General features: G+C 42.3%; 1 protein-coding gene across 2 annotated transcripts in view; it reads right to left on the bottom strand.

Annotated features, from left to right (window-relative positions):
- The window catches only part of SCARB2 (scavenger receptor class B member 2), a 78,986-nt gene that overhangs the window by 29,942 nt on the left and 25,865 nt on the right, over window positions 1-23,179 (bottom strand). Inside the window, exons 3-5 of one of the 2 annotated variants that reach the window (XM_021702331.1) lie at window positions 12,929-13,076; window positions 11,177-11,365; window positions 3,501-3,592 (exon numbers count right to left, since the gene is read on the bottom strand). The exons of the other annotated variant lie outside the window; for it this stretch is intronic. Of the exons in view, the coding sequence (XP_021558006.1) occupies window positions 3,501-3,592; window positions 11,177-11,365; window positions 12,929-13,076 (429 nt within the window). The remainder of the gene's footprint in view (window positions 1-3,500; window positions 3,593-11,176; window positions 11,366-12,928; window positions 13,077-23,179) is intronic. 2 annotated transcript variants of the gene reach the window in all.

Below are 23,179 nucleotides of genomic sequence, written 5' to 3'. Positions count from 1 at the left end.
CATTTACAATTGTACCAAAAATCATAAGATACCCAGGAATAAACCTAACCAAAGAGGTAAAAGACCTGTACTCTAAAAACTATAGAACACTTATGAAAGAAACTGATGACACAAATAAATCAAAAAACATTCCATGCTCATGTATTGGAAGGACAAATATTGTTAAAATGTCTGTACTACCCAAAGCAATATACAAATTTAATGCACTCCCTATCAAAATACCACCAGCATTTTTCACAGAGCTAGAACAAATATTCCTAAAATGTGTGTGGAACCACAAAAGATCCCGAATAACAATCTTGAAAAAGAAAAGCAAAGCTGGCGGCATCACAATTCCAGACTTCCAGCTCTATTACAAAGCTGTCATCATCAAGACAGTATGGTACTGGCACAAAAACAGACACATAGATCAATGGAACAGAATAGAGACCCCAGAAAGGGACCCACAACTGTATGGTCAACTAATCTTCCACAAAGCAGGAAAGAACATCCAACGGAAAAAAGTCTCTTCAACAAATGGTGCCGGGAAACTGGACAGCAACATGCAGAAGAATGAAACTGGACTACTTTCTTACACTATAGACAAAAATAAATTCAAAATGGATGAAAACCCTAAATGTGAGACAGGAAATCATCAAAATCCTAAAGGAGAACACAGGCAGAAACCTCTTTGACCCCAGCCACAGCAACACATCTCCTGAGGCAAGGGAAACAAAAGCAAAAATGAACTGTTGGGACTTCATCAAGATGAAAAGCATCTGCACAGTGAAGGAAACAATCAACAAAACTAAAAGGCAGCCCACGGAACAGGAGAAGATATTTGCAAATGACATATCTGATACAGAGTCAGAATCCAAAATCTATAAAGAACTTATCAAACTAATAGCCAAAAGACAAATAATCCAATTAAGAAATGGACAGAAGACATGAACAGACATTTTTCCAAAGACATCCAGATGGCCAACAGACACATGAAGGATGCTCAACATCACTCATCATCGGGGAAATACAAATCAAAACCACGATGAGCTACCACCTCACACCCCTCAGAATGGCTAAAATTAACAACCCAAGATGTTGGCGAGGATGTGGAGAAAGGGGAACCCTCATGCACTGTTGGTGGGAATGCAAACTGGTGCAGCCACTCTGGAAAACAATATGGGGATTCCTCTAAAAGTTAAAAATAGAACTACTCTGCCACCCAGAAATTGCACTACAAGGTATTTACCCAAAGGATACAAAAATACAGATTCAAAGGGGCACATGCTCCCCAACGTTTATAGCAGCATTACCAACAATAGCCAAATTAAGGAAAGAGTCCAAATGTCCATTGACTGATGAATGGATAAAGAGGTGACATACATATATACAATGGAATATTATTCAGCCATAAAAGGAATGAAATCTTGCCATTTGCAATGATGTGGATGGAGCTAGAGTATATTATGCTAAGCAAAATAAGTCAGAGAAAGACAGATACCATATGATTTCACTCATCTGTGGAATTTAAGAAAACAAAACAGATGAACATAGGTGAAGGGGAAAAAAAAGAGAAGGAGGCAAACCAGAAGAGACCCTTAACTATAGAGAACAAACAGGGTTGCTGGAGGGGACGTGGGGAGGGATGGGCTAAATGGGTGATGGGGATTAAGGAGTGCACTTGTGATGAGCACTGGGTGATGTACGGAAGTGTTGAATCACTATATTGTACACCTGAAACTCATATTACACTGTAGGTTCACTAACTAGAATTTCAATAAAACGCACAGAAAATTAAAAGAGAAAATTTAATAAAATATGTTGGTACATTTAATTAAGTATACTATAAAAATAATAAGCATTTGGGCGCCTGGGTGGCTCAGTCGTTAAGCGGCTGCCTTTGGCTCAGGTCTTGATCCCAGGGTCCTGGGATCGAGCCCCGCATCAGGCTCCCTGCTCAGTAGGGAGTCTGCTTCTCCCTCTCCCCCTGCTTGTGCTCTCTCTCTGTCTCTCTCTGTCAAATAAATAAATAAAATATTAAAAAAAAAAATAAGCATTTTACTATATTTGGCTTCCAAAGAATGTGAAACAAGTTGAAGGCAAGAATAACTTGGAAGATGGGCATAAAGTGTTACGAAATTGGTAAAGTTAGTGTCCTGTTTGGGAGGAGAAGAGACAAAAGACAGCTTTCAATTTTGTCAGGAAACTATTGTTAAATATGAACCATAAAAATCTGAGGATAGGGATGCCTGGGTGGCTCAGTCCGTTAAGCATCTGCCTTTGGCTCAGGTCGTGATCCCAGGGTCCTGGGATCAAGCCCTGCGTCAGGCTCTTTGCTCAGCAGGGACCCTGCTTCTCCCTCTGCCTGCCGCTCCCCCTGCTTGTGCTCTCTGTCTCTCTGACAAATAAATAAATAAATCTTTGAAAAAAAAATCTGAGGGTAGAATAGACATAAACCAGAAAAAGTCCAATATATTAAATACTGTATCATTATATTGTAACTGTATCAATAATTATGTATTTAAAAGGATTACACTGTGCTATTGAAAGATTAGAAAGAAAATAACAGATTGAATCTAAAACAAAATCCAGCTTTATCCTGTGCACAAGTAAATCTCCCTGTGGCCACCCCCCCCAGGCCACCCACGTCCCCCCCTCCAGGGCCAACCCTGTTACCAGCTTCTCATATATTCTTTCGGGGATCTGACCTATTTTGGGGGGTGTGTGCACAAATGTATGTTTATGTACATGCACCAATATATATTTATGTACATGGATATGTGTGCTTTTTAAAATTTAAATAAACTTTTTATTTAAAAATAGTTTGAGATTTACAGAAAAGTTGCAAAGGTAGTACAGAGGGTTTCCCCTATATTCCACACCAGTTTTTTTGCCCATATTTCTGGGAAACTTAGATGTAAATTTAATGTTCAAGAACAGAATTCCTCTTACCTCAGTCCCTGAAGAACTACCCTCCTTTTTTCTCCAAGGTTTCTAATTCCTCTGACTTAAAGAAAGTATCTTGGATTATATGTTGCTTTATTGCAAATTCCCTCAGCTCCTTTTTGGAAGTAGTTTGTTTTTAAGTTACAAATGTTAAAAAATACTTCTGAAATACCATGATAGTGAAGTCAAATGTATTTTATCTTTAAAGAAAAACACGTGAACAAGCCACAATCACTAAATTAGATTAAAAAGAGAAACTCTTCCCTCTCCCCCCAAAACAAGTGGTTTTAAAGTATTTGTGTTGTAGCTACACATCATTCAAAGTGAAACTCTTCACTGCTTATAACTCATACCTAGCCATTAATAGTCTACAAAGCTCTGATGTTTAATTCTATAAAGTATGTTACCCCAATCTTGATTTATACAATAGTAATTATAAAGATATTTTACATATTTATAGACTTTTCATGCAAAAATTAACAGTGATAATATTTTTTTTGAAATAATACATAAGTGGATGTTCAATTTAAACAAAATTTTAAAAAATAATTATACTGGTAAATTGTTACACTTACGTTTTTCCATTCCATTCCACAATCTTTGAAAAGTTAAGGTAACTGTCTTCTCCAGTTAGAAAAACATAGTCTCCATCACTCGTCCCATTTTTCTGAAAATAAGTGAATATGATCATTTTAAGAAACCGTGATTGTTAATTTTATGTGTCAACTTGGTAGACTAGGGTGCCCAGTCATTTGGTCAAACACTAGTCTTGATGTTGCTGTATTTTGTAGATATGATTAACACTTACAATCAATTGACTTTAAGTAAATTACCACTGATAATGTGGGTGGACTCATCCAATCAGTTGAAGGTTTTAAAAACAAAATCTGAGGTTTGCTGAACAAAAAGGAATTCTCAATTCTGCAATACAGAAACCCTGCCTGAGTTTCTAGCCCACCAGCCTGTCTGACGGATTTCAGGCTGGCCACAAGCTGCCTCCACCACTGCATAAGCCAATTCCTTAATACGTATAAATCTCTCAGATAGATACTACAGATAGAGATAGAGATAGAGATATGGATCTCCGACTGATTCTGTTTTTCCGGAGAACCCTAACTGATACAGTCACTGAGAAACGTAAGCTTCACGAAACTATCCTAGTTGGGCATAAGTGCTACGTAAGACTGAAACAGAACTAAGGACTACAGTGACTATTTGATTAAATACCCTATTAACCATATTATTACTTAAAAAGTAGGAGCCCAATTAAATAATGGACAAAGGATTTGACAACTCTCCAAAAAAAATATGCAAATAGCCAACAAGTACGGGGAAAAGGTGCTCAACATCATCAGTCTTCAGAGAAATGCAAATTAAAGCCACAGTACTATTTCATACCCACCAGGATGGTGATTAAAGAAAAAAAAAGGAAAATGGGTGCCTGGGTGGTGCAGTCGGTTAATCGTCCAACTCTTGGTTTCGGCTCAGGTCGTCATCTCAGGGTCGTGAGATCGAGCCCTGCATCAGGCTCTGCACTCAGCACAGAGTCTGCTTGAGATTCTCTCCCTCTCCCTCTGCCCCTCCCATTCGTGCTCGCTCTCTAAAACAAATAAATATTTTTAAAAGGGGGGGAAATAACAAGCATTGGTGAGGATCTGGAGAAATTGGAGCCTTCATACACTGTTGGTGAGAATGGAAAATGGTGCAGCTGCTGTGGAAAACTATGGCGGTTCCTCAAAAAGTCAAACAGAATTGCCATATGACCCAAAATTCCACTCCTCTCTTTATACCCAGGAGAATTCCATTCCAAGGTATATAGCCAATGTCCGTATAAAAACCTGTACACAAATGTTCAGAGCAGCATTATTCATAATAGCCAAAAAGTAGAAACAACCCACACATCTACCAACTGATGAACAGATAAACAAAGTATGGTCTCTCCATACAATAGACTATGTCAGCCCTAAAATGAATAAAGTGCTGATACATGCTACAACCTGGATGAACCTGGTAGACATTATGCTAAATAAAAGAAGTCAGACACAAAGGTCATATATTGTATGATTCCATTTACAGAAATGTCCATCTTGCATAAGAATGTTCAACTGCCAGAGATGGGTCCAACTCAGAGGTGGTACCTCTTGGCCCCCATTTGTAGAGTGGGCATGTATGCTGAGGTTTTTTTTTTTAATAAAGATTTTATTTATTTATTTGACAGAGAGAGAGAGCGAGAGAGGGAACACAAGCAGGGGGAGTGGGAGAGAGAGAAGCAGGCTTCCTGCCAAGCAGAGAGCCCTATGCGGGGCTCGATCCCAGGACCCTGAGACCATGACCTGAGCCAAAGGCAGACGTTTAATGACTGAGCCACCCAGGCGCCCCTGTATGCTGAGTTCTTTAATATATTTTTTGCCTAAAGAAGCCAAGCTCCATTCCCAAACGCCCTTCCTCTCTGGCTCTGAGGAAGCTCCCACACAGAGTGCTGACTCTTCTCCTCTCTCAGCCTGGGCCAGCCTGGCTTCTCCTCCCCGGCACCAGAGGTCCCAGCACCCCAAAGGGGCTGGAGAGAGTTGGGCAGGTATGTGGGGGGATTACTTACGTTCTGTCTCGAACAAAAAGCATAATCTTACTTTTCTTTACAAAAGCAAAAAGAAAACCAAAAGACACAAACCTTTTAACCATTAAAAAATTTCTATAGATTCACAGGCAAATTCATAGACACAGAAAGTAGGTTAGTGGAAGGGGAGAAATGGAAGTGACTACTGAGTATGTGGCTTTTTTGGGGAGGATGATGAAAATGTTCTAAAATTACACAGTGGTGGCGGTTGCACAACCTTGTGAATATACTAAAAACCGCTGACTTGTACATTTTAAAATGGTGAATTTTATGATAAGTGAATTATAGCTTAATAACAAAAAATAAGAAAGCGTAAGTCCAAGGCCAGGACACTATTATACATTAGCTGCAACAGAAGAAAGTGGTATTAATATAGTCCCATTTTCAAGTAAGCTTTCTTCACCTGTACATTCTCTCCAAGTTTCACTTCTTCTTTTTTTTTTTTATTTTTTTTTTTAAAGATTTTATTTATTTATTTGAGAGAGAGAATGAGAGAGAGAGAGCAGGAGAGGGGGGAGGGTCGGAGGGAGAAGCAGACTCCCCGCCGAGCAGGGAGCCCGATGCGGGACTCGATCCTGTGACTCCAGGATCATGACCTGAGCCGAAGGCAGTCGCCCAACCAACTGAGCCACCCAGGCGCCCTCACTTCTTCTTTTTATTTTATTTTATTTTATTTACTCATTAGACAGAGAGAGAGAGCACAAGCAGGGAGAGCAGCAGAGGGAGAGGGAGAAGCAGACCCCCCATTGAGCAGGGAGCCCGATGTGGGGCTTGATCCCAGGACCCTGGGATCATCACCTGAGCTGAAGGCAGATGCTTAACCGACTGAGCCGCCTAGGCGCCCCACCAAGTTACACTTCTTAAGGGCACATGCAGACAACCTCTATCCTTACAAATTCTTTATCTGAAGATAGAGCTTTTTGATTTCTGGGAAATAGCATGGGTACTAGTTCCTCTATAATAATAAAGTAATATGAGCTAACAATTATTGAGTATTTATAATATTCCTGGTACTGCTCTAAAATTGTAGTATGGATTATCTCATGAAATCCTCATCACTATCACATAAGACAGTGTGGTAGACAGAATAATGGCCCTCCAAATATGTCCACATTCTAATCCCCAGAGCCTGTGAATCTGTTGTCTAATATAGCAAGAGGGGCTTTGTGGATGTGATTAAGTTAAGGATCTTGAGATGGGGAAATTATCCTGGATTACCTGGGTGGATCCAATGCAATCACAGAGGTTCTTACAAAGAGAGGCAGGAGGGCCAGGTCAGAGTAGTAATGGTGATGACAAGCAGAGGTCAGCTGGAGAGACTGAGAGTGAAGATGTTTCCCTGTTGGGAAATGAAGCCTGCTTCCAGAAGCTGTAGAAGTCAAGGAGGTGGATTTCCCCTTAGAGCCTCCAAAGGAACACAGCCCTGACCACACCCTGCTTTTAGGACTATTGACATCTGGAACTGTAAGATAATAAATCCGTGTTGTTTTAAGCCCCTACGTTTATGGCCATTTGTTATAGCAGCAATGGGAAACAAATACAGACAAGCACTCTTTCACCCTCATTCTATAGATGACAAATCTGAAACAAAGTGAAGTTAAATAACTTGCCCAGATCACTCAACAGCCAATGGTGGAGCTAGGACTGAAGCCCAGCTATGTAACCCCACACTCCACGGGCTGATGTGCTGACCAGGCTGCAGTACTCATTCATCTACTAGCGAGCACTTACTGAATGCCTACCATGTGTCTAGCACTGGAAATCAGTGAACAAAACTACGGCCTTCATGGTGCGTCCATTCTAATACTATTATTATAATTGTTTTCATTCTTTTCAATGCTTATTATGTGACAGGCACTTTGTAGATAAGCTAAGAAGAAGACCATAACCAAAGACTGTTCTATTTCCATTGCTTTAAGCGATCTTTTGAGGTCTGTCACAGATACCTTCTTGCGTATTAACACAGATGCATTTTGGTGATGCACAGGACTTGTGTTCTGCTTTATTTTGAACAAATAAATAAATAAAATAGGTTTTTCTTTTGATTATAGAAGTAATACATTTTTTCTGATTATAAAAGTAACAAAATCTCATTAGAAAATCCAGAATGATGTATAAAAAAAGTGCCCAGGGGCCCCTGGGTGGCTCAGTCGGTTATGCGTCTGCCTTCAGCTCCGGTCATGAGGGATCGAGCCCCGCATCAGGCTCCCTGCTCGGTGGGAGTCTGCTTCTCCCTCTGCCGGCAACCTCCCACCCTCCACTCGTGCTCTCTCTCTTTATAATTAAATAAAATCTAAAATCTTTTTTTTATAAAGTGCCCATTATTCATCATTCTCTTAACCATGGGAACTTCGGTCTGTTTCTTTTCAGTTTCTTTTCTATACAAGATTTGCTTATTGAACTAAGATAAATTATATATGTGTAATATATATACACATAATTTTTATACATATATGTAATTGTGCATATATATATTTATACACACACACACACACAATCTTTTACTTAACATATTTCCCATGTTACCAAAAGTTCTTCATAGGTGTAATTTAATGACTCTACAAAATTATGTAGAAATAATTAATTATTCTCTTATTATTGGATATTTAATTTTGCATTTTTTTTGCTACTACAAATAATGTTGTATGAATATCTTAATGCCTAAAAGCGTTGTCAGTACTTTTGTTTTCTACACAGACCCATAAAAGTAAAATCACTAGAGAAAAGGACACCAACATGTTTAAAGAAAAGCCGTTTTCTGCCCAAGAGTCAGACATTGCATGTGCATGCTTCCCTGTCTCTCGCTAGAACCTCCTTGAGGACAAGCAGGAATCAAGAGGTTTTATGTCAGGATGGCAGGGATGTGTGCGGGATACAAGGAACATATTACTGCAGGAGATGGAGAGGGGCCCTGAGCTAGGACCACCACAGTCCTGCCGCTACTGTAACCTAAGCATGATCCCCACCCCCGCCCCCGAAGGACGGGCTGGACTGGCTGATCTCTCAAAGACGCTGGCACTCTAACACCAAGGAGAACAGAGGCGCCCTAAAATCCGTGGGTAAAAATATGCTGATTGGCCCTGCAAAATGCAAATGTGAGCATCTGATATTTAACCAGCTCCCTTCTTCTCAGAAGTTCTGTGCCAATATTCTACATTCACTCATCCTGTTCGTTCTCACACCCTGTCCCTCCCCATTAATTGTTTGGCTGTTTCATCACTAGAGTCTTTGAAGGAAAAGTGCTCAGTGGCATTCGCCAAGATTTCTCTCTTCATCATGTGTCGCAGAGCAGGCGGGGCAGGCATGCAAGCCTGGTGCATCCGAGGGGAATGCTCGCACAAGACCACCAGGATTCAGGAAAGATTTTCGGCCAGGCTTGGGCAGGGGCAGAGGAGTGGGTGCCGAGGGAGGTGTGCCCCCTGCACAGCCTGTCCCGGTCTTCGAATGAATGGCGGCTCAAGTGTGAACTTCTGTGCTATTGGCTAAAGAATCAGTATTTGACCAGAGCAGATGACAAACTGACCAGAAACACTCCCTTTAACCAACAACACCACAGGTAGTTTATTTGGGTCCCAAATGGAAAGATATACCAGTCATTCATATGAATTCAGGGTACTCTCTGGAGCCAGTCATGGGGAGAAAGAATGGCGGCTCCTGAAATGCATACTGCGATTTATAGTTTGCAAAGCATTTTATGGACTTCTCACTTAGCCTTGCAAAACAGCTTTGGAAGCCTCAAGTCACACATGATGAAACCGAGGTTCAGAAATAGCCCCACAGTTATCAAGTGAAAAAGTCAGAACGTAAATCCAGGCTCTCTGTTTCCAGGTCTTATGCTCTATTCCTGGCTGTGGGAAATCCACTCAACATACTAATCTAACTAAGCAATGGCACAGGGCTTTTTACTAGTGGGGCCCTGTGGAGATACAGCGGTGTCTGCAAGGAGTGGTAAAGGGCAAGGACAGAGAAAGGAAGAAAGAAGTAAATAAATACATAAAACAACACATCCTTGCCTGGGGAAAGCAAAAATGCCAATTTCTTAACCAGTCCATAAATGTGGGTTACATTTTAAAAAGATATAAAAGGATCTTAGTTATAAGTCTGATGAAGTCAATGATGTAAAAACAAAAAAAGCAGGCTATACAATGGAAGTTACCTGAAAAATACTGAGGTCTTAGGAACAGGATCTACTTGGCAGGTGGATGGAAGCCACCGGGACCCAAAGGGCCTTAAGGAAAACTTTGTTGGGCGACCTGGGTGGCTCAGTCAGCTAGGTGTCTGATTCTTGATTTTGGCTCAGGTCGTGATCTTGGAGTCATGAGATCGGAGCCGAGTCGGGCTCTGTGCTGGGCGTGGAGCCTGCTTGAGATTCTCTCTCCCTCTCCCTCTGCCCCTCCGCCCTCTAATAAATATACATTATATAATATAACATAATATAATAAATATAATTTTTTTAAAAAGCTTTGTTGTCTTTCTCTTAGAAGTTCTGAAATTTTTTCGAGAAGGGAGGTCTAGTCACAGTTTAACAAGAAATCAGTGCTTCCTCTGGTCTTGTGGAACCTGGGCTCCAATCAGATGGGATCTTCTCGGGAGCATCTATCAAGTCTACCCCCCCAGAATGAAGGATTCAGGGTCAGCCCAGCCCTATTCCTAGGAGCCCCCACCTCTTGCATATATCATGTTAAAAACTTTTTTACTATTTTGTTTGGATGGTGTCCAAGTTTTGTATACCCTCAAAGGCACAAATGTATACCATTTGCCATAGACACAGAGGAACATGCTAGGAGATGACAGGATAAGGGTGAGATTCTTGAGTAGTGACAACCAGAGAATAACTACAAACTTAAAGATGAAGAAATTCATCACAATCTCAGACTCCACCTTTCATCTAACACTTTCCTTTGAGTTTTTGTCATTACCCACATCTCACTATCCATTTTACACAGGTTTCTGTTTTTTATTTTTGTCGGTTTTTTTGGTGGGGGAAGACGGATTTTTAAAATTCCTTTTAACTTTAATGCATTTGAAACTCAGGCAGCAATAACATTTGCTTTGAATAATAATTACCTGAAGGCTGAAATTTATGTCAAGCCAAAGTGAATAAAATCTGCAAGGAACCACACAAAATTCCACTTACAAGCATAAGAAATCACAGATGAGCAACACAGAGTTTCAAATCAACCAGTCTTTTTGGCGAATGACACGTCTGAAAATGTAACATGTAGCTACCACCCCTAATGGATTACGTGTTCCTATTTAGTTTCTTACTTGTCTCTGTCAGGCTGATGCATGGGCTCAGTGGAGACTTGGCCTTGATCGCTGACTTTATGACACTTTGAAAGATTGCATCTGATTAATGGCACAGTCACACTCTGTGTATTTTTCATAGCTGCTCTCATTCAAAGTCAGTGCAAGTAGCATGTTGAAATTGTGGGAGAGGGATTTTTTTTTCCTAAAAACTAAAACACTTTCTTATTTTTCACAAGCTCTACAAGACATCTAGAATTCCAGGCAATTTTGGTCTTCTGGAAGAAACCTGAGGTGAAGATGAAATCTGGCTTGGAGTGCCCCCTCCTCCGCAACCCCCTCGCCCCAGTCAGATGAATAAAGAGGTTCTGAAAAGAAAAGTCAACTTACCCCATAGTACAGGCCAAAATAGGGAGAGATCTCTGGCTTGAAAATGTTGATGAGGGACAAGAGCTCATCTTTGTAGCCCCAGAGCAGTTCGTCCACGGTGTGGGTCACAAAGAGCGTCTGCTGATAGGCCTTCAACAGGGCCTCGATGAGCTCCCGGAGTAAACGGAACTGGGCCCATTCCATGGCAGTCTGAGAAGGACAGGCAAGTTCAGGTAGAATCCCCACCCCACTCTCCTACTGCCCCTTTGGCAAAGAGGCTTAAAAGTAAATGTTAAGACTGAATAGCTGCAAAATCAGCCAGAAAGATCCTCCCTGGATGCGTGTGCAAGAACAAGACTCTTCAGTTGTTTTCCTTTCTCAGTATTATATATTGTAAGTTTGAGCTTAGCATTCCCATCTGCAGCTAGTTCTTGAGTTCTCTCCACACTGCCAATGGAATGAGAAAAACTCTTGTAAATACACTGGCATCTTTAGCCACAAGGTGACGCCACTGCCCCTGTGATCCAAGCCAGAGGTTGGCCCCTCACTTTAAACCCTGCAGGAGGGGGCACCTGGGTGGCTCAGTCGTTAGGCGTCTGCCTTCGGCTCAGGTCATGATCCCAGGGTCTTGGAATCGAGCCCCACATCGGGCTCCCTGCTCCGCGGGAAGCCTGCTTCTCCCTCCCCCACTCCCCCTGCTTTCCTTCTCTCGCTGTGTCTCTCTCTGTCAAATAAATAAATAAGAAACCTATCTAACAGTGTCATAGACTTTAAAAAAAACAAAAACAAAAAACCTGCAGGCGTAGGCAGCAGGGCAAGGTCAAATCTAGGATCTAGTAATTTCTAAGTCCTGGGTCCACCATTGAGTGTCCAGCTCATGTGTCGTCGTAGAATGGGAGCCTCAGAGGGGGTTGCTGTAGGTGAATAGGAAAGTTTTCTGGGTCTCCTGCATCTTTCTTAGATGGGATTGTCATAACTGAGCCCAGTGAAATCCTGCTAGGCTGTAATCAGCACCCAGTCTCTGCTACTTATTAAGGGGGGGTGAAAGTCAGTCTATATTTTGAGAATTAAAAAACCTAAGGTTGAAATCTAGACTAAGAAGTGGTATGCAAATTCTGTTGCTGGGACCTTCTGAACCAAAACAAGGGGCACATAAATCTTTAAAAAATTATTCGCTATCCACCCCCACCCCCTCAAAAAAATACTAGGGACATACTTATTTGCACAAGAGCTGATCCTGAACACACAGCAAGAAACTGTGGGGCAGGGGGGAGGGGGAAGAATCCTAAAATTTGCATTATGTCACCATTTGAAAAGATCTTATCTTTGAACCATTGAAAACATCTTTGAAAAGATTATGTCACCATTTGAAAAATCTCAGAAAAAAGTCTCAGATGAACTCTAAGGAAGGGAAGTGTAAACATGTATTTCTATTTTTATATACGTATATATATATATATTTATTTTTTTTAAAAGATTTTATTTATTTATCTGACAGAGAGAGAGATAGCGAGAGCAGGAACACAAGCAGGGGGAGTGGGAGAGGGAGAAGCTGGCTTCCCGCCGAGCAGGGAGCCCGATGTGGGGCTCGATCCCAGGACCCTGGGATCATGACCTGAGCCGAAGGCAGACGCTTAACGACTGAGCCACCCAGGCGCCCTATATACGTATATTTTTAACATAATAACTCCTAAATGTAAAAACGTAAGCCTTAACTTAGCTTTTTCCTTTCTTCTAAAATCCACAATAATGATACTAAAAATGCCTACTTACCACCGCAGGAATATTTAATGTTCTAATTAAGTCAACTTTAGGGTCTCCAACAGATTGATTTCGTTCAAAAACATAGGCCTCTTTCCTAACAGCAGATACTGTCGTTCCATTATCTCCAAATTGAATATCTGCTTTGTTTCTGAGTTCCCTAAAAGAAAGAAAAGGATTCTGTTTGAAATTGGTACCACTTTAAAAAGCAATACTTGACCTTTCTTTTAGCATCAAAGTTACTTCCAATACAACATTCCACTACAAGCATTAATGAGAGAGCCTACAGATATCGACCTCCTAAACACCTGAGACTAAAGTAGAATGTGGGAAGGAAATAAGGCCTTGGATAGTCTTCTCAAAACACTGTCCTTTTCAGTCTTTTCCCCTACAACAGAGGAAACGATGGCCCAGGGTTACCCTGACCAAGAAATGAAAGCCAATGAACTCTCTCTTGTGTTACAGTTTGCTCCTGAAAAATTTTCAAACTCTTCAGTTCACAGATTCAGTCTGAATTTCAACTTATTTTCCAAAGTCTTTTTATTTCTAGCGTGAATTCAGCTGAAAATTCATTTAACAAAATAAATGCCCAAGGCTTAGTAAATTAGAGGAGTTTGCTCCTGGTTTTCGTAATATAGCTCAGTTTGGTTCAGGTTCATGCCCCCCATGAAGTATTAGGTTCACAGAAAGTGCCTGGAGCCAGGGCCTCATTAGGGTTGGGGGGGCACTTGCCTTGAGTGCAAAATATCAGAGGTGCCAGAACACTCTGGAATGAAGGCATATCATATTGCAATGCGTTTTTTAAGGTCAAAACTAATACAAAAACATTCATGATGAACAAAATATCAAAATTCTAAATAAAAACAGGATCTGATAGTTGGTTCATCCAATGGTTTGCACTAGTGCTGGCCCTGCCTGGTCCATAGTCGATGTTCACTAAATTCCAGCGTCTACTGCTTCTCTCTCTCCCTCTGCTCCTTGCCTTGTCTTCTTCCTATTCTGTCTAGGGCTGAGCTGTCTGACCCGGGAGCCACATGTCTACTAAGCCCTTGAACTGTGACTAATCGGAACTGAGATGTGTTGTGACAGTAAAAGACACACCAGATTTCAAAAACAGCACAAAAAAAGGAGTGTAAAATATCTCCTTAAATTTTTATGTTGATTACCTGCTTTTAAGTTACACAACTTTAAATACAATAGGTAAAATAAAAAAATATTATTCATATTAATTGCACCTGTTTCTTTTTGCTTTGTTTCCAGATGTGGCTATTGGAAAAATCTTAAATTACGTATGTGGTTCACATTATATTTCTATTGGACAGAGCTAATCAATAAGAGTTTATAATTCTGACAAAGCTACAAGGGCTACCCCCCCTTCCCAGGATTTTCCTGACCACAACCACACCCCTGAACACCTATGGAGGGGGCTGTCGGTACCATGTTTTTGGCACTAAACTGCATAGTGACATCATTTAGATTGTGAAGGGATTATCTTAATACCTCAGGTAGACTGCAGGCAAGCTAATGAAACCTCAATTTCTCGAACTTAAAATAAAAATAGACAAGCAAATAACAAACGTATATACAGAGATGCATCAAAATAGGTGTCTTTGCTCTTTATCTAAGCACCAAGCTATGCACAATAAATAAATATCTGAGCCTGCATGGCTCCTCAAAGGATTTAACCACACAATTTTATCTGATTTCATTTAGTCCTTACGGCAAGGCTATGGCCCAGAGGGAGGTGAGAGTGTTTGCCCCACTGTGTTACAGATGGGGACACAGGGCACAGATGGGCGTTAGAGGAGTCAGACCTGGCCTCCCTTAAGAGGTGCTTAATAAATATCTGCAGGGGGACGCCTGGGTGGCTCAGTCGTTAAGCATCTGCCTTCGACTCAGGTCATGGTCCCAGGGTCCTGGGACCGAGCCCCACATCAGGCTCCCTGCTCAGCGGGAAGCCTGCTTCTCCCTCTCCCACTCCCCCTGCTTGTGTTCCCTCTCTCGCTGTCTCTTTCTGTGAAATAAATAAATAAAAATCTAAAAAAAAAAACTTTATTAAAAAAATTTAAAAATAAATAAATAAAAAATAAATTATCTGCAGGATGAAACCCATGAATGCCTCTAACAAATGCCAAATAGGAGAGAGAGAAAACTTACACACACTTCCAGTTACGAGGAATCAGTACAAAACTGGACAGAGGCTCTACGTAGCGTCAAATGCTCGTGCGGTCGGTCAGCAGACTCTGGCTGTCTGATGCCCATTCATTTCCTTTCTGCTCAGAGCCCTGTTCTCCTTCCTCTCCTGCACTGGGCAGTGGTGAGGGACCCAAGCTCGACCAGTTCATTCCCTTGGCTTCTGTTCCTGAGCACACAGCCTCAAGACGGAAAACCCAGTAGAAAGACGGCTTCCTCCAGCAGGGGTGCATACGGCATGCGAGGACCCGTGCACCCATGTGACCTGGACCTATAAAGTTGCCCCGGATCCTGCCCCTGTCTTCCCAACTGCCCCAGCTGCCCCTTGGAGTCTGTAACCCACTTTATAGCCTTCAAATAATTCCCCTTTTTATTTAAATTAGCCAGAGATGGTCTGTCTTGCTTGCCACCGAAGACCCATATATAGAAACCACAACCCGGTCTTTTGATAGATGAGAAGATGGAGATTCACATAAAGTAGGAGCCCCAGACTCACCAGCAAGTGTCAGGACCAGGTTTGGAACCCTGGTCACCTGACTCCATATCCAAGGTTTTCCTTGACTCTACACATAAGTGAATGCAAAGTGATTTGTTAGAACTGGAGAAGAGGACCTCAGCCAAGGCTTCTGCCTACAGAGAGGGGCACCCCTCCGCCACTGTCTTGTCCCAGAGCCTCCTGCAGGGAAGGTGAGGGGGACAGCCTTCTCTAGGTGTAGCTCCTTGTACTTGTGGCCCAGGACCCCACAGTGGCCTGGGCTGAGCACTAAGGAACTAGAAATAGAAAAAGTGACCCCAGGGTGAACACACCAACTTGCACTCAGAGAAAGCCGGGCCAAGGAGCCAAGAGCTGGGACACCCGCCCCCCCACCCCGGTGCAGAAGCCCAGGGATGAACTCTGCCAAGTTTCCAGACTAATGATGAAAACTGATAACCTCGCTAAGGCTTTTAACATTTTTTTCACTGAACCTAGATGTCACGAACCTAGAGGCTGGAATAATTCCAAGCCTGGGGGCTGCTTCACTTATGTTTGTTTATATTTACTGACTCTGAAGATGGCTCTTTAAATTTTTCTTTATTGTTTACCCTGCAAGAACCTAACATTTTAAAGGGAAATTGAGCATGGAGTTTCCAATCACTTTAAGCCCTTGGTAACTTGACTTGGTTTCTCAATAAATTTCAAAAGTTAAAAGCCAAGGATTCCCAAACCACAGAAATACTTAATTCCCTTGGCAGGCATGAGGGGACTATGTCAGGTCACTCACAGCTAACCACATGACTTCCTGCAGCCACCAGCCACCCTAAGACATGACTGACATATGGCCTGTGTTCTAACTGAAGGAAGACAGTGCTACTGGCTGTCAGAAGGGGCCTCCCCTCCTCAGAGGCCAAGGGGAGGGAGGGTGAGGGGCCTCCCTCTTGAAACAGCAACTGATGGAGGAAACCCAGAATGTTTCCCCTCCCAAGCCTCTTAGCAGCTGGAACTGCAGGGAGGCCACCAGGGAAGGAGAGGGATTTTCATAATAATACCAACAAGTCTGGTTACCCAAACCTCCCCCACAGCTTCTCAAGAGTAGTCAACCAGAAGCAGGGTGGTCTCCTGGGGAACAGCAGACTGAGAGCAAGAAGTGAGCCATTTCTGCTCTACACATCCAGCAACACTAAAGAAACTTCCAGAAAGAGACACAAGAGTTAAAAAAAAAAATGGCAAAGCAAATCTTATGCCTAGACAATTAATTAAGGAACTGTAGTTGAAGTGCCTGGTACTTAGTAGATGCTAATAAAGCTTACTGATGTTCAAGGCCCCAGGACATCACAGGCTCAGATTATGGCTTACTGTTTTGTTTTTTAAAGATTTCATTTATTTCACAGAGAGAGAGAAAGCACAAGCAGGGGGGAGCAGCAGAGGGAGAGAGAGAAGCAGAGCCTGATGCGGGGCTCGATCCCAGGACCCTGGGATCATGACCTGAGCTGAAGGCAGACGCTTAACTGACTGAGCCACCCAGGCGCCCCTGGCTTACTGTTTTTCAATCACAGTGATGGCCTAGACATTAATAAAAGGTTGAGTTATACACCATGAACTACTTAATTAGGCAGGAAAATACAAGACTGATTTTAGAGCTTTTTCATTTAAAATTATTTTTGGTTAAAACAGAGTTAATACTTTTTAAAACAAAAAAGTTTTTAAACTCCTGAATGATTAAATAAAATCTTACCATCACAGAAGGCAACCAATAGCCTGAGATAAGGAAACCAAAAGAAATAACTTTAATTAGCTGGACAATTAACATCTCTGCAATATCTAATTCCTCAGAGATGCTGGATAAATTAGTTACATGTAGAACTGTCATATCATCCTCATCTTTCAGCCATTAGGTCTCCACCCATCCACTGCTCTCTGCTGAGAACTACTGTCAGAAGTCACGAGCATGCTGGGTGGGGCACGGGTGCTGACTGCCAGGCTGTGCATTCGACCCCGGCTTCCTCAGTTACTAGCTCTGTGACTCAGAAGTTACCCCCTGATTCTGTGCCTCAGTTTCCTCATCTCTAAAATGAGATAATAAGATGCCTTCCTTGTAGGGTTGTTGTGAGCATTAAATCCACATAGTCTTGTAATCCAGTTAGAATACTGCCTGGCACATACTAAGTGTTTAGTAAGCATTAGTCACTAAGACCATGTGCAAGAGGGCTTGTGCAAAGCTCTCAAGATGGAGAGACCTAAAGATCTGGTTCCTGTTGGCAGGCACTCCACGGTACAGCACGGGAGGACCGCCGTTCCACCAGCACTTCACATGTGGAAAGTGCTCTGACGCTGACTCAAGGCGCTAGTCAAATACCCAAAGGAGGGAGGGATGGCCACTGGAAAGGGAGTCCTGAGGTCAACACTGTGCAGGAGCCGGTTATGGAAGGGGGAGGCTTCTCCCGGGTGGGAGAGGCGAGGGGTTTCCAAATAGAGGCAGAGAGAGCACAGCATGAACCGTACGATGGGTTTCCTAAATGGAGTTGGGAGAAAACTGTGGTCCCATGGAGGAGGACGCACAGCAGAGGAGCTTCAGGAAGAGCAGCCTGCAGCTCCGGGCCAGCTGGGCTGAACATGAACTTCTCAGCCATGTCAGAGAAGTGAAGTCACAGAGTGGACGGGACTGCCAAGGAGGAAAGGCAGAGCAAGGGAAGCAGCGCAGAGGCAGGGTGCTGTAGGGCTTCAGAACGACGGCCTCCGGATGTGCCACTTGGGCATGTTCATTATTTTGCGCTGAAAAGAATCACGGCCCAAACCACCAAGGAAGAAACTTCGGCCTCACGCTAACTGCCTTAAAGAATTTAGATAGAGAACCTGCTCCAGGGAGACAGCCATCACCACAAACTCACATTAGAATATGAACTAGGTATGGTAGGCAGGGAGACATCTAGCAAGGCCTCTTTGACCAAAGTCCTTTATACCCTGTTGTATCTGAGTGGCCTTGTAAACATTCAACCAAAAATTTACTCTTCTTCATCTTCCCGCAAATTGTTTTCCTTCCTTTTGAAGTCCCAGACTCCTATCCTCTTCTCCTTAGTTCAGGATGACATATATACCTCCCTTTGCCTGACTGTCTTTGCAATCTCATGCTTACATGGGTTTCTTGTGGGTAATTAAATTTGATTTTCTCCTGTTAATCTTTGTCTCATGTCAATTTAATTCTTAGACCAGCTAGAAGAACCTTGAAGGGCAGAAGAATATTTTCCATTTCCAACAGTGCTGAGTAGCACCTGTATTTAACTTTCTGTTACCACTGCCCTGTCAACCAAGAGAAAGACTGAAAAACCTACAGCCCAAAGCAGAATACTGAGAAAAAGCTGGGGGTGGGGGGCAGTCAGCAGGGAGAACACCACCTGCATTTGTTGGGGGTGTGCAAGAAATAGTTTCCTTCCTAAAGATGGAAATGGTCCCCCATCCTTGAAGTGTTAACCTGACCCAACTGTCTCCTGCAGGTAGGTCAGCCAGGACTGTCATGTACATTTAAAACTCACAAGTACCTGGTCACCACCTTTTGTACAAGATAAGAAAGGGGGGCAGGAGGGATCATTTTCTATTTTTCTTACTTTCAAGCAGTTAAAAGATTTAAAAAAAAAAACTAATTTATCTAAAGCCACTTCCATTTCTATCCTGAGAAAAAAATGTGGTATCAGAGAAGAGTTTGAGTCAGGGTTAGAAAAAGAGATAGGTATTCTCTTATAATGAAACAATAACCATGGCATTTCTAAATTTTCTATCATCTCTTTGACATTTAAAAAAAAATGTATACAGCTGGTCTTGGAGATGAGGAAAGGATGAAAGCGCTAATAGGACAGACTTCAAAAGTTTAAACAAAGTTCCTACCTTTCCTAAATTGTAAGGAGATAATTAGATCCCTGAGAAATTAAATGTAAAGCAACAGAACTACAAGAAAATAGACTTGAATATCAAACCTTCGAAGGGAATAGGACTTTTAAAGCTCAGAAATGGGGAGAATGGTCATTGTGGGTGGTAATCAAAGAATGAAATGAGAGCTGACCAAGAAGAAGGGAATGGTTAAGCAAAGTGCTGTAATACATTCACTCTAGCTCCTGAAGATTATCAACATTAAAATGTATTTGTATAAAGACTGAACCCAAGATGTTGAGTTAACAAATGCTTGACGGTTCTACCCTAAGGAAACTCCGGTTAACTGGATAGATTTAGGAGTTTGTTTTGCAGAAGTTGACTGGTTACCAATAAGAGTAGCCGAGACTGTCTGGGACAAATGGGGAAGAATTCTTGTAGTTGGGCAGAAAAGACCAACAGTGAACGAAAGTAACCTGTGTGATGACACACCCTGAGATCTCCCTCTCCCCTGCATATCATGCTTCCACTGCCATTTAATGAACACAGAGCCCAGGAAGAGACATGATTCCTGAATGCACACACATGCTCAGAAAAGGAGGACACCTCCTTTCTCCCTATATCCAATCAGCATATTCCATTCAATGTATATACCCCATGACATTCTGACCCCTTATCCTTAAATACATGCAACCCAAACCCTTTGGGGAGGCAGATTTGAGGCCTCCCCTCCCCTTGTCTCTTCGTTTGGACGCCTCTCCAATAAACCCTTTCCTTGTTGCACATTCCTGGTCTGGGTGACCGGCTTTCCTGTGTGTTGGGCATATTAACTTGGGTTCAGTTACACGACAAAGACATAACATGGGGTAATACCTACAATGTAATATTAAGTGAACAGAACAGACATATTAATGTATATGTACATGCATATCATATGTAGATATATAGTATGATAACCACGTAAAAGTCAAACTCACCCACAGAAAAATGGCTGAGAAGATACCCACTAAAATATTAGCATTGGTTATCTCTGAGACAGTGTAATCATGGATAGTAGCAGTTTGTCGTATTCTCCTTTACTCTATTTTCAAGTTTATCTTTACTGCTTATATATGTTATTTTTAAAATGTGAAACCCAATAAAACCCTCATTTAAAATAGTCAGGAGGCCAGAAGGGGGAGCTCTTACACCTTACCAACTCATCCTCAGTTGCAGACTGCAACCAAAACAATTTCTCCTTGCCCGGAACAAGCTCAGCCAATAAGAAACCATCACCACCCTGAATTCTCATTTTTCCAACAGCCCCTCCCAACTTCCTCCTTTCCTCTATAAAGTAACGTTCTTCTCTTTTGATCTCCAGACTTGCCTTCGATTTGCTATGGCTTGCAGGTCCTGAATTGTAATTCCTCTGCTATTCCCAAATAAACCCATTTTGCTGGAAAATAACTGGCTGTTTTACTTTTAAGGTCAACAATATCAGATACAGTTTATACTTTTTTTTTTTTTAAGATTTTTTTTTTATTTATTTATCTGAGAGAGAGAATGGGAGACAGAGAGCATGAGAGGGAGGAGGGTCAGAGGGAGAAGCAGACTCCCTGCCGAGCAGGGAGACCGATGCGGGACTCGATCCCGGGACTCCAGGATCATGACCTGAGCCGAAGGCAGTCGCTTAACCAACTGAGCCACCCAGGCGCCCCCAGCTTATACTTTTAAAGGAAATGCTACATATGACATTGTATATGTTGATTATTTCATAACCCAATACTACTTAATGGTCAATGAATAGTAAAAATACTCTTACGAGATATTTATCCCTGACATCTTTTCCTTTACTATCAAAACAGTAATATGAGCCTAAAAAAGCAATTTATCCAAACAGCAAAACTAAGAAACTCAAATGGGAGATATTTTAACAGGGTATTGTAAATTTTGCAAATATGTCTTAGAAATATGAGAGTTAGTTGAAAGAGCCCTTGGACAAATTGATTTTTCTTTTTAATTCTTGATATGTTAAATAGTAGGCAAAAAAGAAAAAGAAATCTGACAAAATGAAAAAAGATCTCCAGAAGCTTGCAGAAGCCAGTGCACATCATAAATTGGATACACATTTTAGGCAAATATGTCAGTAAGCGACAGGATCATGAGGCCAATTAGCTTTGCGCTAACAGGCCCGGTCCAGGGCTGCTCAACCCACAGCTTTATACAAATGTAAATAACACACGACATTCCTTAAACCAGACTGACTGGTTTTTACCTAAGGGTGGAACTGCCATCATCTTTTTCCAAAAACATTAATACACTGAACTTACCAGTATGCTAAAGGTGGGAGAAACGTGCCACTGTAAATTGCATGTCCAATTAATCAGGGCGTGTCCTTTCCCCCTTCTCAGAGATTTCCCACCAGCAAGACCAATCTACACTGACCAGTGGGAGGCCAGCATGCCTTCCCCTTCCTTTGCCCCAGGCCCCTGTGGACCCAATCAAGTCAGCTGACTCAGTTGGGAGGGAACCCATGGAACTATCTAGCACTGGGGCAGGAGTTATTGGAATGTTCTGTCTTGTCTAAACAATAGCATAATTAAATCACGAGTGGTAGAAATCAGATCCATTAGATGACTACAAAAGGCTCACTAGAAGGGCCACAAGTGTTGCTAAAAGCCATGTTTTTCTGCAAATTCCAGCTCACAACGCACTCAACCCTGCCAGGAAGGCTCTGCAGTTTGCACTGTGCATGCGAGCGTCTGTTCCTAAACAAAGGCATTCATTTTCAAGACCCTATTCCTCTTTCTTGAACCTATCCTTGACTCCTGGGCTTCCCCGATTAAGTCCTATGGTTCCAGCTGAGCTACCTGTGTTCTGCAGATTTCCACAATTTCTCCTCTTGTGTCCCTATGGATTTAAACCACAGCTGAGGATATTTCATTCACTTGTTTCACAAATATTCACTGGCCACTGGATATTCCGGTATGAAAGACTTGGTTTCTGCCCCTCCTTGAGGTTTCAGTACATCGGGAAGAAAGACAGATATGTAACCAATTGTTAAAATGCATTTAGTCAGTTTGTAACAGACACACATACCAGGGAGAGCTCATCCAAAGTCAGGGAAAGTTTCAGGAAGAGGCACCATTTGAGCTGAGAGAGGTAGTGGTGAGTTCATTCTTTTATTTTTTTTATTTTTTAAGATTTTATTTATTTATTTGACAGAGAGAGAGAGAGCACAAGCAGGGGGAGCGGCAGGCAGATGGAGAGGGAGAAGCAGGCTCCCCACTGAGCAGGGAGCCCTATGTGGGACTCAATCCCAGGACCCTGGGATCATGACCTGAACTGAAGGCAGACACTCAACCCATGGAGCCACCCAGGCGTCCCGGTGAGTTCATTCTTTTTTTTTTTTTTTTTTTAAGATTTTTTATTTATTTTTTTGACAGAGAGAGACACAGTGAGAGAGGGAACACAAGCAGGGGGAGTGGGAGAGAGAGAAGCAGGCTTCCCGCCGAACATGGAGCCCCATGTGGGACTCGATCCCAGGACCCTGGGATCATGACCTGAGCCGAAGGCAGACGCTTAACCGACTGAGCCACTCAGGCGCCCCCGGTGAGTTCATTCTTGACTGAGGGAACAGCTTGAAATGGCAGACCACTGTCGGGGACCAACAAACAACTGGAATACAGTTAGAACTGCGCTGTCCAACATGGTAGCCACCAGCCCCACGTGGCTGTATTACACACTCGAAC

Source organism: Neomonachus schauinslandi, chromosome 2 (genome assembly GCF_002201575.2).
Source record: "Neomonachus schauinslandi chromosome 2, ASM220157v2, whole genome shotgun sequence".
NCBI classification, from domain to species: domain Eukaryota; kingdom Metazoa; phylum Chordata; class Mammalia; order Carnivora; family Phocidae; genus Neomonachus; species Neomonachus schauinslandi.
The sequence above is the reverse complement of the archived record's forward strand: the minus strand, read 5'-3'. Positions and strand labels throughout refer to the sequence as shown.